Source organism: Felis catus, chromosome C2 (genome assembly GCF_018350175.1).
Source record: "Felis catus isolate Fca126 chromosome C2, F.catus_Fca126_mat1.0, whole genome shotgun sequence".
NCBI classification, from domain to species: Eukaryota; Metazoa; Chordata; class Mammalia; order Carnivora; family Felidae; genus Felis; species Felis catus.
Window position 1 is genome coordinate 98,081,456 of NC_058376.1, and position 13,999 is coordinate 98,095,454.

A 13,999-nucleotide genomic window follows, 5' to 3' on the forward strand; every position below is an offset into this window, starting at 1 on the left:
AATAGTTCGGTATTTTCCTTATGTTCAAGACAGGAAAAAGAGCCACCAGAGCTGGGATAGTCCTAGAAAGTAAAGGCTGGCAGACTTGGGGACAGCTGGATTTCCTGGTCTCTTCTGCTTGAGTTTTTTTTTTTTTTTTTATCATTGTTGTTTTTGTGTTTTGTTTTGTTTTCCCTTGAGAGCTCACTTTGATCAAGCTGTCTTGAATATAGGTGCCACTAGTCCCAAGGGGAAAGGGTAGGGTGAGAAGAAAAGAGAGGAGGGGGGAAGGGAAGACAATAAATTAGTTGATACCGGAAAATAGCAGTTTTGAATGTCCTTCTCATGGTGAGTAGGAAGAGTCACTCTTTTGGAGAAAGAACAGAAGGATATGGAAGGCAGATGGTAATGCATAGATAAGAAGGAGAAGAGACCCAATTAGTCAACATACTATGATTAGAACAGTTTTTGCTAAACAAACGTGATGTGTACAGTGTCATGACTTTTGTCTTACATTTGAATGTTACATTTGTGTTTCAGTTGAATTAATTCTGGCCTAGCAGTTCTAAAAATAGGAACAAAAACAACAATGTACTTTAATTTCCCACATTAAGACTTAATTTTCCAGTCACATGCAGTCTGATTAAAATATTTAAAATTTAGTGCCAGGTGATTGAATATATATCATGGATGAAGTTATTATTTTCAGAAGTGTAAATAACTTTTATAACGTACCTATGGATCTGTGGTTGGTTTTCAAGTTGGATTTTGGAAAGTAAAGGTGTGGTATGTTTATTTCCAGCACTGGAAAATGGGGTGGGGATGACGTTTTTGTGGAGATACACTTGTCCCAGGTGACTGTCAGATGATTGTATTATCGAAAGAAATTAGGTGTCACATGCATGCCTTCGGTGCCCCTCTTTGCACACTAACGGCAGTGGTATTGGGCAGAATGTGCTCATTGGCACCTCTCCTCCTGGTCCTGTGGGGGCCAGTGAGTTTGGTTGTGACTATTCACCCAGTGTTTAAAATTTGACTTAGTTGCTCATTTTTTTAAGTTTATTTATTTTGAGAGAGAGAGGGAATGTACATGAATGGGGGGGCGGGGCAGAGAGAGAGAGTGAAGGACAGAATCCCAAGCATGGGGCTCAATTTCATAAACTTGTGAGATCATGACCTGAGCTGCAATTAAGAGTCGGATGCTTAACCATCTGAGGCCCCCGGATGCCCAACTTGGTTGCTCATATTTAAACATTAAAGATTTCATACCAGATCCAGATTTCTTGCTTCTCTTGAAAAAGAACATGTCAGTCCCTGAGAGTAACTATAAAATGGGTTCTCTCTAATTCACTGTCGTCCCACTTTTCCCATTGATGATGAGCACTGGGGCTGAACTTCATTTGCTACTTATCACCTTATATGAGGCTTGATTCATTCATTGGCATTATCTTCCCGGCCCCTGTAGCCATTTTACTATACAATATCTGCTGACAAGTTATCAGTTTATAGGCCACACAGATATCCTGGGGATGCCTAATTCCCTCATATCACACATATCATGCATTCCGGTGTATATAATAGGAATTGACATAAGACAAGGAAATTGATTCTGTTTTTCAAATATGAAATAGAATGTCAATGAGAACTTCTGCTAGGTGGAAACGCATTAAGACTTATAGCCAAATTTTGTGAAAACTAGCATGTAACATATTTTCTGGAAGGACATGCTCAATAATTTGATTGGTTTTTGAGATATTTTTAGGAAGATGCAAAGAAAGCAGTTGTATGAAAAATTAACTGGTAATTTTTTGGTAAAAGTTTTGTTTTTCTTTTTGGTAAGCATACATCTTGCTATTCAAGAATTTAAAGTGGGAATGCCAGTTTTTTTGTAGTTCATTATCTTTTCAGAGAATGTTTGTTTCTCACAACACTTAGTCCTGTCTACATTTATTAAGGTTACGTGTAACAAATATCATATGATTTCACTCATATGTGGAATTTAAGAAATAAAACATGAACATAGGAGAAGGGAAGGAAAAAATAAGATAAAAACAGAGAGGAAGGCAAACCATAAGAGACTTAAAACAGAGAACAAACTGAGGGTTGTTGGAGGGGTATTGGGTTGGGGGATGGGCTAACTGGGTGATGGGCATTAAGGAGGGCACTTGTTGGGATGAGCACTGGGTATTATATGCAGGAGATGAATCACTGGGTTCTACTCCTGAAACCAATACTACCTTGTATGTTAACTAGCTTGAATTTAAATAAATAAATTTAAAAAATAAAGTTACATATATATATGCCTCATCTCCCTTATAAAACTGTAATGACTTTGAAGAACCACGCTTCATTAATTTTTTTTGTGTGTGTACCCAGGACTTCAGTTAATAAGTGTAGCACATAAACGTTCAAGAAAAATAAATGTCATAAAAATAAAATAATGGTCTGTTTTTTCAGGAAAAGCACTGGCAAATTGAAAACAGTTTCTCCCTTCCTAAAAGGGATACTCATGTAATGAAAAGTGAGAGTCAAGAAGAAAGCATAAGAGAAATTCCTTTACTTTCTAAGGAGGAATCATGTTTAGACCTACCAGAATGTTCTCTACTTGATAAGAAAAACAATGATGGCTCCACATACAAGTAAGTAGTTTTAAGTGTCACCTGGATGCCAACTGGAGTCTAGATAAGACCTAAGTAAGATTGACCCAAACTTCCTTCTGTTCTACATGGAATAGCCAATGACTGCTTCAAGGATGTGTGTGGTGGGGGGAGAATTTATATTTTCAGGATTATAGCTGGTTTGATTTCTTGTCTCCATTTCTCTTCAGGATCTTCTAGTCTTCTGTTTCTGCTCCATCATCAATCTAATTGTGGAAATTAGCCCTTTTCCCCAAAAACGATACACTGTATGTGTGTATGTATGTACGTACGTATCTATCTCAAAATGTATGTCAGATTTGCTCCTGGATTTGGTAACATGTACAGGGGTTTATATGACAGAGGTTCAAAGAGCTTACCTTTGAGTCTTAGATATGACTCTCCTTTTAACTCTTGCCTTTTCTTCATTTGTTCAGCCTTTTCTTCTCTTCACCCCGCTCTGCTAGATCCCATTCTTACACATTCCTCTTACTCTCTAATGCCAGGGAGTTTTACTGATTTCTTTTGTCTCCTACACTGTTGCTAACCCATGCCCTCATAATTCCATCTTTCAGACTCAAAAACTATTGTTTTTGAAAGGCTGATTTTATTCATTGTATTTTCTTTGATACAGATGAAAGCAAAATTTTTACCATGTGCATATTACCTTTGGGGGGTTTATAGAAAAACTGCACAGAAAGTGTAGAGAGTACATTCTCTACTCCCATCCCACATTAGTGTGGTTTATCTGTTACAACTTATGCACCAATATCGATACTTTATGACTAGTAAGGTACATAGTTTGCATTAAAGAGTTTGGGTGGGAGGTTCTTTAATGACTATTCTCAGGTACCTCTGCATTGCCTATGTCCAAATCAGCGCGTTCTTTGGCCAATCTCTTATGGCCTAGCCCCACTAACTGGGGTTACTTTCGGTAATACATATCCAATGTTTTTCTGTTACAGTCTCTCACAATGGCAGGCCTCCCCACTTGCCCCACTTCTCCCGAGTCAACTTGAGCTTGGCCCATAGGAAGCTCACACCTTGTTGCCACACCCACGGCTCCCTGGCTGCCCCTTCTTTCCTTGTTCACATGGGTTGCTTCAGCCACAGCTTTTTGCCTGTAGACTTTTGCAGGTATTAATGAGCCACTGATCCATTCTGTCTCTCTAATGGTTACCCCAGAGGGCATACACTAGACTTTTTGACTGGTCCATGGGAGGCGAAACTAGAACTGAAGGGGAAGCTTCCCTCCTGCCCCAGGGGAGCTGGACTCAGTGCATACCTACGATGCTCCTCTCTTTCCGGCATCTTTGGTCTATTTATATCCTAGAGTGGTGGCTGGCCTGGGTGTCAGCAGGTTGGTTTCAGAGCTATCTCCTTGTTCTGCCCCAGGAATCTATCACCTCACTCTGGAAGATGAGAATACTTTTTGCCTCTTAACTAATTAATTATTTTGTTTTCAGACGTTTTGGACCTCGGTGGACAGGGAGAGAGAAGGGGAAAAAAAAATCCCCTTAAACATCCCGTTACACTAAATTACACTTTGGTGTTTGTTCTTCCATTTCCTTGAATTATGGTTTGCTGAAATGTCAAGTGGCATTTTACTTTCAGGCAGAAGGATCTTTTCGATTTAGAAATATAGCATGACCAATCCTGTACAATAATAGAATGCTGGGAATAGAAAGATTTTAGACACGATAAAAATGCCCTCACCCAGCCACCCAACACAATTTTACAGATAAGGAAATAAAGTTACCCCAGGGTAACACAGATAGATCATTGTTTCTCTTCCTGTCACACTCCTAGCAGAGTGAAGGCAACTGTTAGAACACATTCTTTTTTAAGAGTATTTCAGCTAATGTTTGAATTTTCTATTCCTATTGACACACTCAATTCTTCTTTCTTCCTTAATTCAAGTTTTCCTTAGAAGTTGTCAGCAGTAAAAAGCAGAGCTACCTCTATTCTACTTCATCTTTTCAAATGACAGTATGTAAAAAATACCCGTGATTTTTAAAATTTCTGCTCTAAGTCAGATGACTTGATTCAAACAAGTTTAAGACTTTATTGTAAGGAGATAGTACAGAATAAAGTCACTTTGGAGCTCTTGAACTAATTGAAAGAAAAGGGCTAAAAACATATCCTCAGAATTGGCAGGTGTCCTTCACTTCTCCCAAGAGCACAACCAGGGATCCTCCATGGAAAACATCCAAGTGCAATGTAATTGGCAACTGGAAAATGTCCTCTGTGGCCTCCATCCAATACTAAAGAGATTGCAGGTTGTATTCTCCTTAAGGGAATATTATTCTGAAGAACATGCCTTATTCCTCAAAAGATGAGTAAACGCAAGGAGGGAATCATGCCAGTTCTTATCCATATGCAAAACTATTTTTTTAAAAATAGATGAGAGAAGTTACGAGAACTAAGGAGAGAAAGAGCACATCCGGTGAGTCCCTAGGCAGGTGGGGGTATGTTCAGATGGAGGGGAAACGGTAAGAAAAATGGAGATGCAAAAAGGAAACGCCAATAGAAAATGGGAGAAGCAGGAAAAATAAAGGGAAAAATCAGGTGCTTTAAAGCTACATTCTCATCTTAACTCCTAAGATCCTGTCTCCAGGAGAAAAATCTTGGCATGTATTATCTTCTGGTTTATGCATAAATAACAGGTTTCCATAACACTTAAGGTATTGTATAATATTATGTGTGAGAAGTAGGTAGGTGGTAAAATGTCATTTTCAATTTAAGTCCTGGGGAGATAAAGATGAATATAGAATTTAAGAGACTAATAGAAATTCCTAATGTTAACAGTTAATGCAGAGACATGGAATCTTTCCTTCCTTAGATTCAGAAAAGAAAGAAAGAAAGAAATGAAAGGATAAAATAGGGAACAAAAACCACAGCAGACATGCATTTTTTCTTAATTAACGCATGTTTGGTTTCTGGACCCACACAGAATATTCTTACCTAGAAAAGTTATAGACAAAATGAAGAATTCAGACAATATGACTTTAGAATATTTCTTTATTACAAAAATAATGCATGTCCTTTAGGAGAAATTTTGGATGTACAAATAAGCACCAAGAAAAAAGATAAAAAATTACCTGTAACAAAACTGTTGCTGGCACTTAGGCATTTCTAGCTCCAGGCATGTAAACAAATAAATAAAGGCACATTTTATGAAACTGGAGACCAGCATACCTAGCTTATAACCTGCTTTATCATTCAAAAAATCCACAGTGAAGGGGCGCTGGGGTGGGTCAGTTGGTTGAGCATCGAACTTCGGCTCAGGTCATGATCTCATGGCTCATGAGTTCGAGCCCCACATCAGGCTCTGTGCTGACAGCTCGGAGTCTGGAGCCTGCTTCGGATTCTGTCTCTCTGCCGTCTCTGCCCCTCCCCTGCTCATGCTCTCTCTCAAATAGGAATAAACATTTTTAAAAAGTTGTTTTAAATAATAAAAAAAAAATCCACAGTGATTACATTTCTGTATGAATTAATAGGAGCGTCCACAGACATCAACATTCGCCATGACTCCCTAGGAACTTATTATCTAGTTTTGTAACCATTTTCTTTTTTTTTTTTTTTTTGAACACTGATTGTTAACAAACTTTAACCAGGGAAACATTTCTTCAAACGCTTTCATGCATACGTGTTAGAATACCCTACTGAATTCATCATTAGAATACATTCTTTGAAATGAAGTTGCTGAGACCAAAGTTGCAAAGGCCTTTGGGTCCTCTTGCTAAATGGCTGTTCTGAGACATGTGGGTTCCTCCAGGAGCAGTGTAGACGGTGTAGAGTAACTGCCGCCTGTGAACCAACACTGCGTGTGGTCATTGTCTTAAACCTGTTGCCGTGAGATCTCATCATTGGTTTAAATTGAATGTTGTGATTATTTGTGAGAGTGAACTTTTTTCCCCACATGTTTATTAACCTTTAATAATTTAATAATGAGTTTGTAAGAGGTATTAGACATCTACTAGACTGATTCCTAACACATCCTTAAGAGAAGCACATCCTGGAGTCTTTCTGAATAATTTCTGTGGGATGCACTCACCATCTTAAAGATGGCTTTCTCTGTTTTTTCAAAGTTTTTTTTTTTTTTTTTGAGATATTGCCTCATGCTGGTCAGAGTGGCTAAAAGGAACAAATCAGGAGACTATAGATGCTGGCGAGGATATGGAGAAATGGGAACCCTCTTGCACTGTTGGTAGGAGTGCAAACTGGGGCAGCCACTGTGGAAAACAGTATGGAGATTCCTCAAAAAAATTAAAAATAGAACTACCCTATGACCCAGCAATAACACTGCTAGGGATCTACCCAAAGGATACAGGAGTGCTGATGTATAGGGGCACTTGTACCCCAATGTTTATAGCAGCACTTTCAACAATAGCCAAATTATGGAAAGAACCCAAATGTCCATCAACTGATGAATGGGTAAAGAAGATGTGGTTTATATACATAATGGAATACTACCTGGCAATGAGAAAGAATGAAAGCTGGCCATTTGCAGCAACATGATGGAACTGGAGGGTATTATGCTAAGTGAAATAAGTCAGTCAGAGAAGGACAGATATCATATGTTTTCACTCATATGTGGATCTTGAGAAACTTTACAGAAGACCATGGGGGAAGGAAAGGGGGGGGGAAGTTACAGAGAGGGAGGGAGGCAAATCATAAGAGACTCTTAAGGACTGGGAACAAATCAAGGGTAGATGGGGGTGGGGGAGAGGGGAAAGTGGGTAATGGGCAGGGAGGAGGGCACTTGTTGGGATGAGCACTGAGTGTTGTATGGAAACCAATTTGACAATAAATTGTATTAAAAAAAAATAAAGTTTTTTTTAAGGTTATTTATTTTGAGAGAGACAGTAAAAGGGGGAAGGGTAGACAGAGAGAGAGGGAGACAGAATCCACAGAGCCCGATGCGGGGCTCGAATCCACAAAACAGATATGACCTGAGCCAAATCCGAGAGCCAGATGCTTAACTGACTGAGCCATCCAGGCACCCCTGGCCTTCTCTGTTTTTGAACCACTCTTTATTATAGAATGATTCTAATGTTAATTCAAATCTATTAATTTGTAAAAAACTCTCTTTCTCCTTGATCTTCATTCTTACTCTAGGGCAACAAAAAGGAAGTCTGCCTTCTACTATTTGATACATTTCACTGGCTCCCATTAAAAAAGTTACTTATGGGGAAAGGGTTAATTATCAGAAACCAGGATAAAAGAATCAGATGGGAAATGAAACAAATTTCCATTAATTTCTCCGTAAATTTCTATGAGACAGAAGGCACACTTAAAATCGATGTTTCTTAGACTTGAGAAAATATAATGATGTTCTAAATTCCTTACTATGGTTAAGAGAGAATTGATATTTAATATTATTTATATGCTGTTGATTACCTAATTATCCTGCCAATTGATCTTATGTGAGAAATTAAATTAGAAAATTTATGGACAGCTGTAAGACAAAATATACAAAACTTTTAAAGCTCATTTGAAATTAGGCCTTATATGACATAAAACACTTGGAGGATTGACAGTCTACTTTTGCCAACAATCTGTGGCAATAACTATCCTTTGCCCATGTATGACAAGTAAAAGTCTACTCAGTTTTAAAATTTTAAGTGATAAAAATACTATGACACCAAATTACAATTTTTGGAAGTGCCACATCTCCTTATTGTTTGTCTTATCATTTGATAGTTCCCAAGAGTATTAGAATTGTCCGTGAGGGGTGCTGGAACTCCTACTCTGAGTGGAAAATATTTTATTATTCTTGTTTAAAGTGACAACAGTCGGTACTTATGGAGCTCCTACCATATTTCAGGCACAGTTCTACTGTCTTTATGTGTTTCACTCATTTAATTGTCACTGTGATCTTTGGCATGGTAACAGTTACAGTGCCCATTTCATGACTAGGAAAGAAGGCAGGAAGACATTAAGTGATCTGCCCAGTGTCCACCCATCAGTAAAAAGGTGAACCAGAGATCCCCAAGCAGGCATTCTGCCTCTAGAGACATTGCACTTAGCCGCCCTTCCATATTGCCTGTCCAAGAAGCATCATGTGTCAAAAAGGAACAGTTATTGGATTCTGAGTCGAGTGATCAAATATTTTATCAAGTACATGCTATGCTAAGCCACAGCTCTAGTTGCTTTCACTTTCCTTCAATGCCTAGTAAGGCTCTTGGAGACTTGTCACATGTCATTCCTTCCTTCCATACCCTGAACCAAGAGACAGGAGATCAGTTAGAGCCTTTCTCATAGAATTGATGGCAAGGCTGCCAGAGCCCCTGGTAGGCGCCCTTTTGGCATCACCATGTAAGACTTTTTTGCAAAGTTTTAACTCTATCCAGGCTTTTTATTGCATTATTCTGCATTTTTGTCTTCTTCCAGTAGGAATATTGGAATTTTGAGAATATTCGTCTCTTTCCAATTTTGTGTTTGCATTTTCATAGTAACCATCCCCCCAAATTCAAATGTCTATGGAAAGGAAGCAGTATGTTGGGCTTTGAACATGACGTAGATTCTGCTGTCTCGTGGTTCATAGAACTGCCCTTTGGTTAGAGCTTTATCACTGTGGCTATGTTTCCTTGGCAGTCAATTCAGTAGTACAATTTGTTGTGAGTCCCAGGAGATTCTCTCCTAGTGTTTGCTGGCCCCTTTCCCTCTGTGGATTAAACTCTTTAGTGGAGATAGACAAAGTGATTTTAGTATCACTGGATGACAGCCAGGAAGCAAATGGCCTAAAAGTGGGAAAGAATTCAGAGTGTTTGGGGAAAACAAAGGTCTGGTATTATCTAGTGCCAAGATAGACCTCCTTACTTCTAGGCCTCCCTCAACATTTTGTACCTCAGTTTGTAACAGTAATACTTTTCTGGGGGGAAAAATATTCCAGACGTGATAACTACAACGTATAACTGCACCACTCTCTACCCTTCCTGTACCCACCACCAACTTCTTATTGTTACAAGTTCTCTTACTGAAAATGACTGTCTCTGGATACTCTCACCATTTCCAAGCCCAGATAGTGGCTAAATAATATTTCCAAGCCCAGATAGTGGCTAAATATCCCTCTTATTCAAGAGGCATAGCACATTTTGAGGGAGCTATTATAGCGTACTTTGGGGCAAATATGCCACCTGCCTTTAGTCTCTTCGATGCCAAGGATTTCCTTTAAAAATCTATAATTTTCAAATAATTTATGTTGATACTTCACCCAATCAGGGAAACAGAGCTTAAATCCCATTGTCACCCCCCCCCCCCCCCCGTTAGCATAGGCTGTGCTTGGAAACTTGCTTCTAGAGTGTAGTATATGAAAAGGAAGAGATAAGTAACTTTATAGGGCAGAAGCTTAGCAAACATAACCTTGGCCAATGATAAGGTTGACATCAGCAGTAATGTCAGCTTGATAGCATGTACCCTTGATAAGATGTAGTGAGAATAGATAGCACTTCATCTCCATTGTCTTCCTCCCCACAACCCATAACCCCAATCTAACCATAGGAAAAACATCAGATCAACACAAATTGAGGGACATTCTACAAAAAAGTCTGACAAGTATTCCTCAAAACTGTCAAGGTCATGAAAAACAAGGGAAGTCTGAGAAACTGCCATAGACCAGAGGAAGCTAAGGAGTCAGAAAGCTAAATATAATGTGATTTCTTGGGATTGAAAAAGGACATTAGGAAAAAAGTAGGAAAATCCTAATAAAATATTGAGTTTGGTTCATAGTAATGTACCAATATTGACTTCTTAATTGTGATAAATGGTAATATAAGATGTTAACAACAGGGAAATTGGGTGAGGGATATACCAGGACTCCGTACTGTCTTCACAACTTTTCTGTAAATCTAAAGTTACTCTAAAATGAAAAGTTTATTTCTGCATAAAAAAGCAATCAATGAATCGCTACTTAAAGCTGTATAAAGAGCACACAATATTAACTTTGAGATACATAGACTCAATTTCACTTGTATTGATATTTTAAACTCTTGAGTTTGGGAAATACCGCCCAAATAGAGCAGAGGATAGATAAGGAAGGAAGTGAACAGTTATTGAGTACTGTTATTTATTAGGCACATCGCTGAACAGCCATCCATCTCCTCTCCTTTAAAACCACAGTAAGAATCTCATTGTGTAGAGCAGGAAATTGAGGCTGAGAGTATAGGAAACATCTCGAGGTTCTGCAGCTACTCAGGAGGCAGCAGAACTGAGAATAAAAGCTAGGGGCTGGGAGGGCAGTAACCATGAGGGCTAACAGACTCAAGGAGAGGAGGTGCAGGGAGAGGGCAGGCCGCAGGGCTCGCAGTAATTGTGCGAAAAATGGGTGTGTTTTCTGACCTGATGCCTCCAAGAGAAGAATAATGATTTTTGGCAACGCAACTTGTCACTATCAAGGTGAAGGTCCACACAGTGGATGCTAACTATATTTGAGACCGTTTCCTGTTTTCTGGCAGGAATTAGGGACAGCTAAATAATGATTACACTCCCTCTGTTTTACTGAGAAAAAAATTTTCCATGCAGTCAAGTTAATCTAAACTTTTCCTATAGATGCATATGATAAGCCTCAAAACTACTGAACTTTTTTTGCATTTTGGATATCATAAGTGACGATTCAGGCCTCCCATTGAGTAAGTTTTTGACACATACCACTGATTAGCCCATATAATTTGTACACAGGGCAAGAATAGTGTGTTTTTCTGTGAAATTTTCTTCTGGATAGTTTTTTCTCTGACCTGCCAGTTGCTATGGAAATCTTTGCTTAACTAGCCTCTTGGCCTTAACTTAGCTCTTACCCTTTTACATCATCACCTGGCTAGCAGACATTTTATTCAAAGATATGGCTTGATTAGTGTTAACAAATATCGCCCCTTAGGTCCACAGGATAAAGATTTTTTTTCTTTTTGTTCTTTTTTTGGTCTAAGTAAGGTATGTATTTAAAGCCTGAAAGTACCTGTTCATCCTTTGTGGTTGCTATTGTATTTCATCATGTGTTATTTTCTTCCAGTGTCAGACCATCAGAAGTCATAAATTTAGGGATAAAATATAAGGAAAGAAATATCTTGAAGAAAAAAACACATAACCTTTACAAGGGAGAATTTATACAAAAATCATCCAGTAAGTAATCACTGTTGACATATTTTTATAGTGTTGTTATTTTATAGATTGGTAGACATACAACAAACAGCTACTCTATGTGCCAGGAATGCTGGTGTTTCTTCATAAAGGTAGGTGAAGTCCTGTGATCTCTATTTAACAAAGGAGAAAAGTGAGGCTCAGACACATCAGAGAGACTGTGACTTGTCCCAGGCTGCACAGCATACAAATGGCTGAAGTGTAAGGTCTAAGCCAGAAGACGCACACACACAAAGTGCCCACTATAGTATCCAAAATAGAGTTGGCACAGAACGCTAATTCTGTCCCCTAAGTATTTAAGAGATGAAAATGAATAAAATATATTTTTGCCCTCAGGAAGCCCAAAGCTATACAGAACAATATTAGTTTGGTATGGGCTAACCAGAAAAAGAATTATTTAAAAAGTAATTGAAACAAGAGTTGTTATCATACTGAAGGGTATTATTTAGAAGTGTAATGAGAATAATTTCGTAAAGCTCCACTATATGAAACTATTTCACTCACTGTGAATCTTATTTCAACTTATGTCCAAGGGATAGACTTTGATAGAGTAAATACGTTGATTTTAGAATTTCTACTGAAGTTTTGTTGCCAAAACGTACATTGTTATTTAATATTAAATGCACATTTATAAACAAATCTACTCCATAGGCTTTTTGTCAGGATTACATGAAGTAATATGTATAAAGCATATTATACATACAACAGTACCTGGCATATTATAGAAACATATACAATTTTATTACTAATGTTAGTCTTATTATTATTGCTATTATGCCTTGGAGCATGACCTTTGGAGTGAAACGTATTTGAGCTTATGGTGAAGGTCTGCCATTTACCAGCTATGTAAATTCCAGGCAAGTTATTACACTATCTTGGGCTGCGATTTCCTCATCTGTCAGAAGGGTGAACTGATACTTTACAGGTTGTAAAGATGTCTCCCTTGGTTCGATATAACACATTGATTCTTAAAGTCTGTTCCCTGTGCAGCAGCATGAACATCACCTGGAACTTACAAATGTACCTTCTGGGCCCCCACCCCTACCCTAGTAAATCAGAAATGGGAGTGATATATACCACCTTATGTTTTAAAAAAATTTTTTTTAAGTTTATTTATTTATTTTGAGAGAAAGAGAGCATGAGCAGGGTGGGGATAGAGAGATCAGCACGGAGACTGACGCAGGACTTGAATCCACGAACTGGAAGATCATGACCTGAGCTGAAATCAAGAGTCGGAAGCTTAACCTACTGAGCCCCTAGCAGCTTATGTTTTTACAAGCTCTCCCGGTGATGGTGATGCCTGGCAAAATTTGAGAACTGCTGACATAGCACATGACTTGTCCTGTTATGCCCAGAATTCGTGATCCCCAAAGACCACCAGGGAGCCGAGTCTGATGCAAAAGCAAAAGAGCCTTTATTCGAGCTAGCTCGAGCTCAATCCGCTACCTGCACCAACGCAGCGGTGAGATACCAGGGAGAGCGAGTTTCAAAAGCACAAAGGTTTTATGGGGGTCTAGGGGCAGTTGGTGAGGTAATGGCTGTGGCCTCAGCCGATTGGCTGGGGAAGGGTCGGAGTCCTGTTACGCAGGTCGCTGGGCGTGTTTTGATCAGGAAGTTTGAATGGGTGAGCGGGAGGTTACTCAAGGGGAGGAGGCTCTGTCTGAGGTTTCTGCAATTTTCCCGGAAAAGGGGTCATGTCGGGGACATAGTCACTCAAGGTGGAGAACACAGATCAAGATGGAGTCGGCCGGCGTAGGCCCGCCCTTTCAGTCCCATAGCAAGTGCTAAATATGTATAACCTCACTTTTCTTAGGTGCTGAACCACCATGATGACAAAAGCACAGTTCCTACCTTTGCAGTGCTAACAATCAAACAAACAGAAGATCACATCTCAAGCGAAGCACTTCCCTTTTATCCTGTGAAGCAAAACGAAAACTTTTCCCATTGTCCAAGACTTTGCTTTAAGGCACAGGAATAAAAGACCTTTCCTTTCTGTCGTCTCATTGTGTGCACCTTAAATACAATGGCACAGCTCTGGTTGACATGTTAGCGAAATTAAAAAGTACCTGCACATTCAAAATTTTAGATACGTTGTTGAACGGTGAAAACAAGATTCCATCCCGCAAAAGATGCAGTTTTCTGGCAGATAAAAGAAACTGGAGCTCTTCCAAAATGGCAGAATACACACTTTCAAGGGAACATAGCAAAAGAGTCCAACTAAAAAAATAAATGAAAGGGGGGCCTCA

General features: G+C 39.0%; 1 protein-coding gene across 2 annotated transcripts in view; it reads left to right on the plus strand.

Moving 5' to 3' along the window:
• The window catches only part of WDR49 (WD repeat domain 49), a 140,492-nt gene that overhangs the window by 105,119 nt on the left and 21,374 nt on the right, over positions 1–13,999 (plus strand). Inside the window, exons 15-17 of one of the 2 annotated variants that reach the window (XM_045037304.1) lie at positions 2,437–2,618; positions 11,626–11,735; positions 13,567–13,746. In XM_045037304.1, the coding sequence (XP_044893239.1) occupies positions 2,437–2,618; positions 11,626–11,735; positions 13,567–13,583 (309 nt within the window). In that variant the 3' untranslated portion in view covers positions 13,584–13,746. Of the gene's footprint in view, positions 1–2,436; positions 2,619–11,625; positions 11,736–13,566; positions 13,747–13,999 lie in introns of those variants that run through there. The other variant, XM_019810469.3, reaches the window with a different exon arrangement.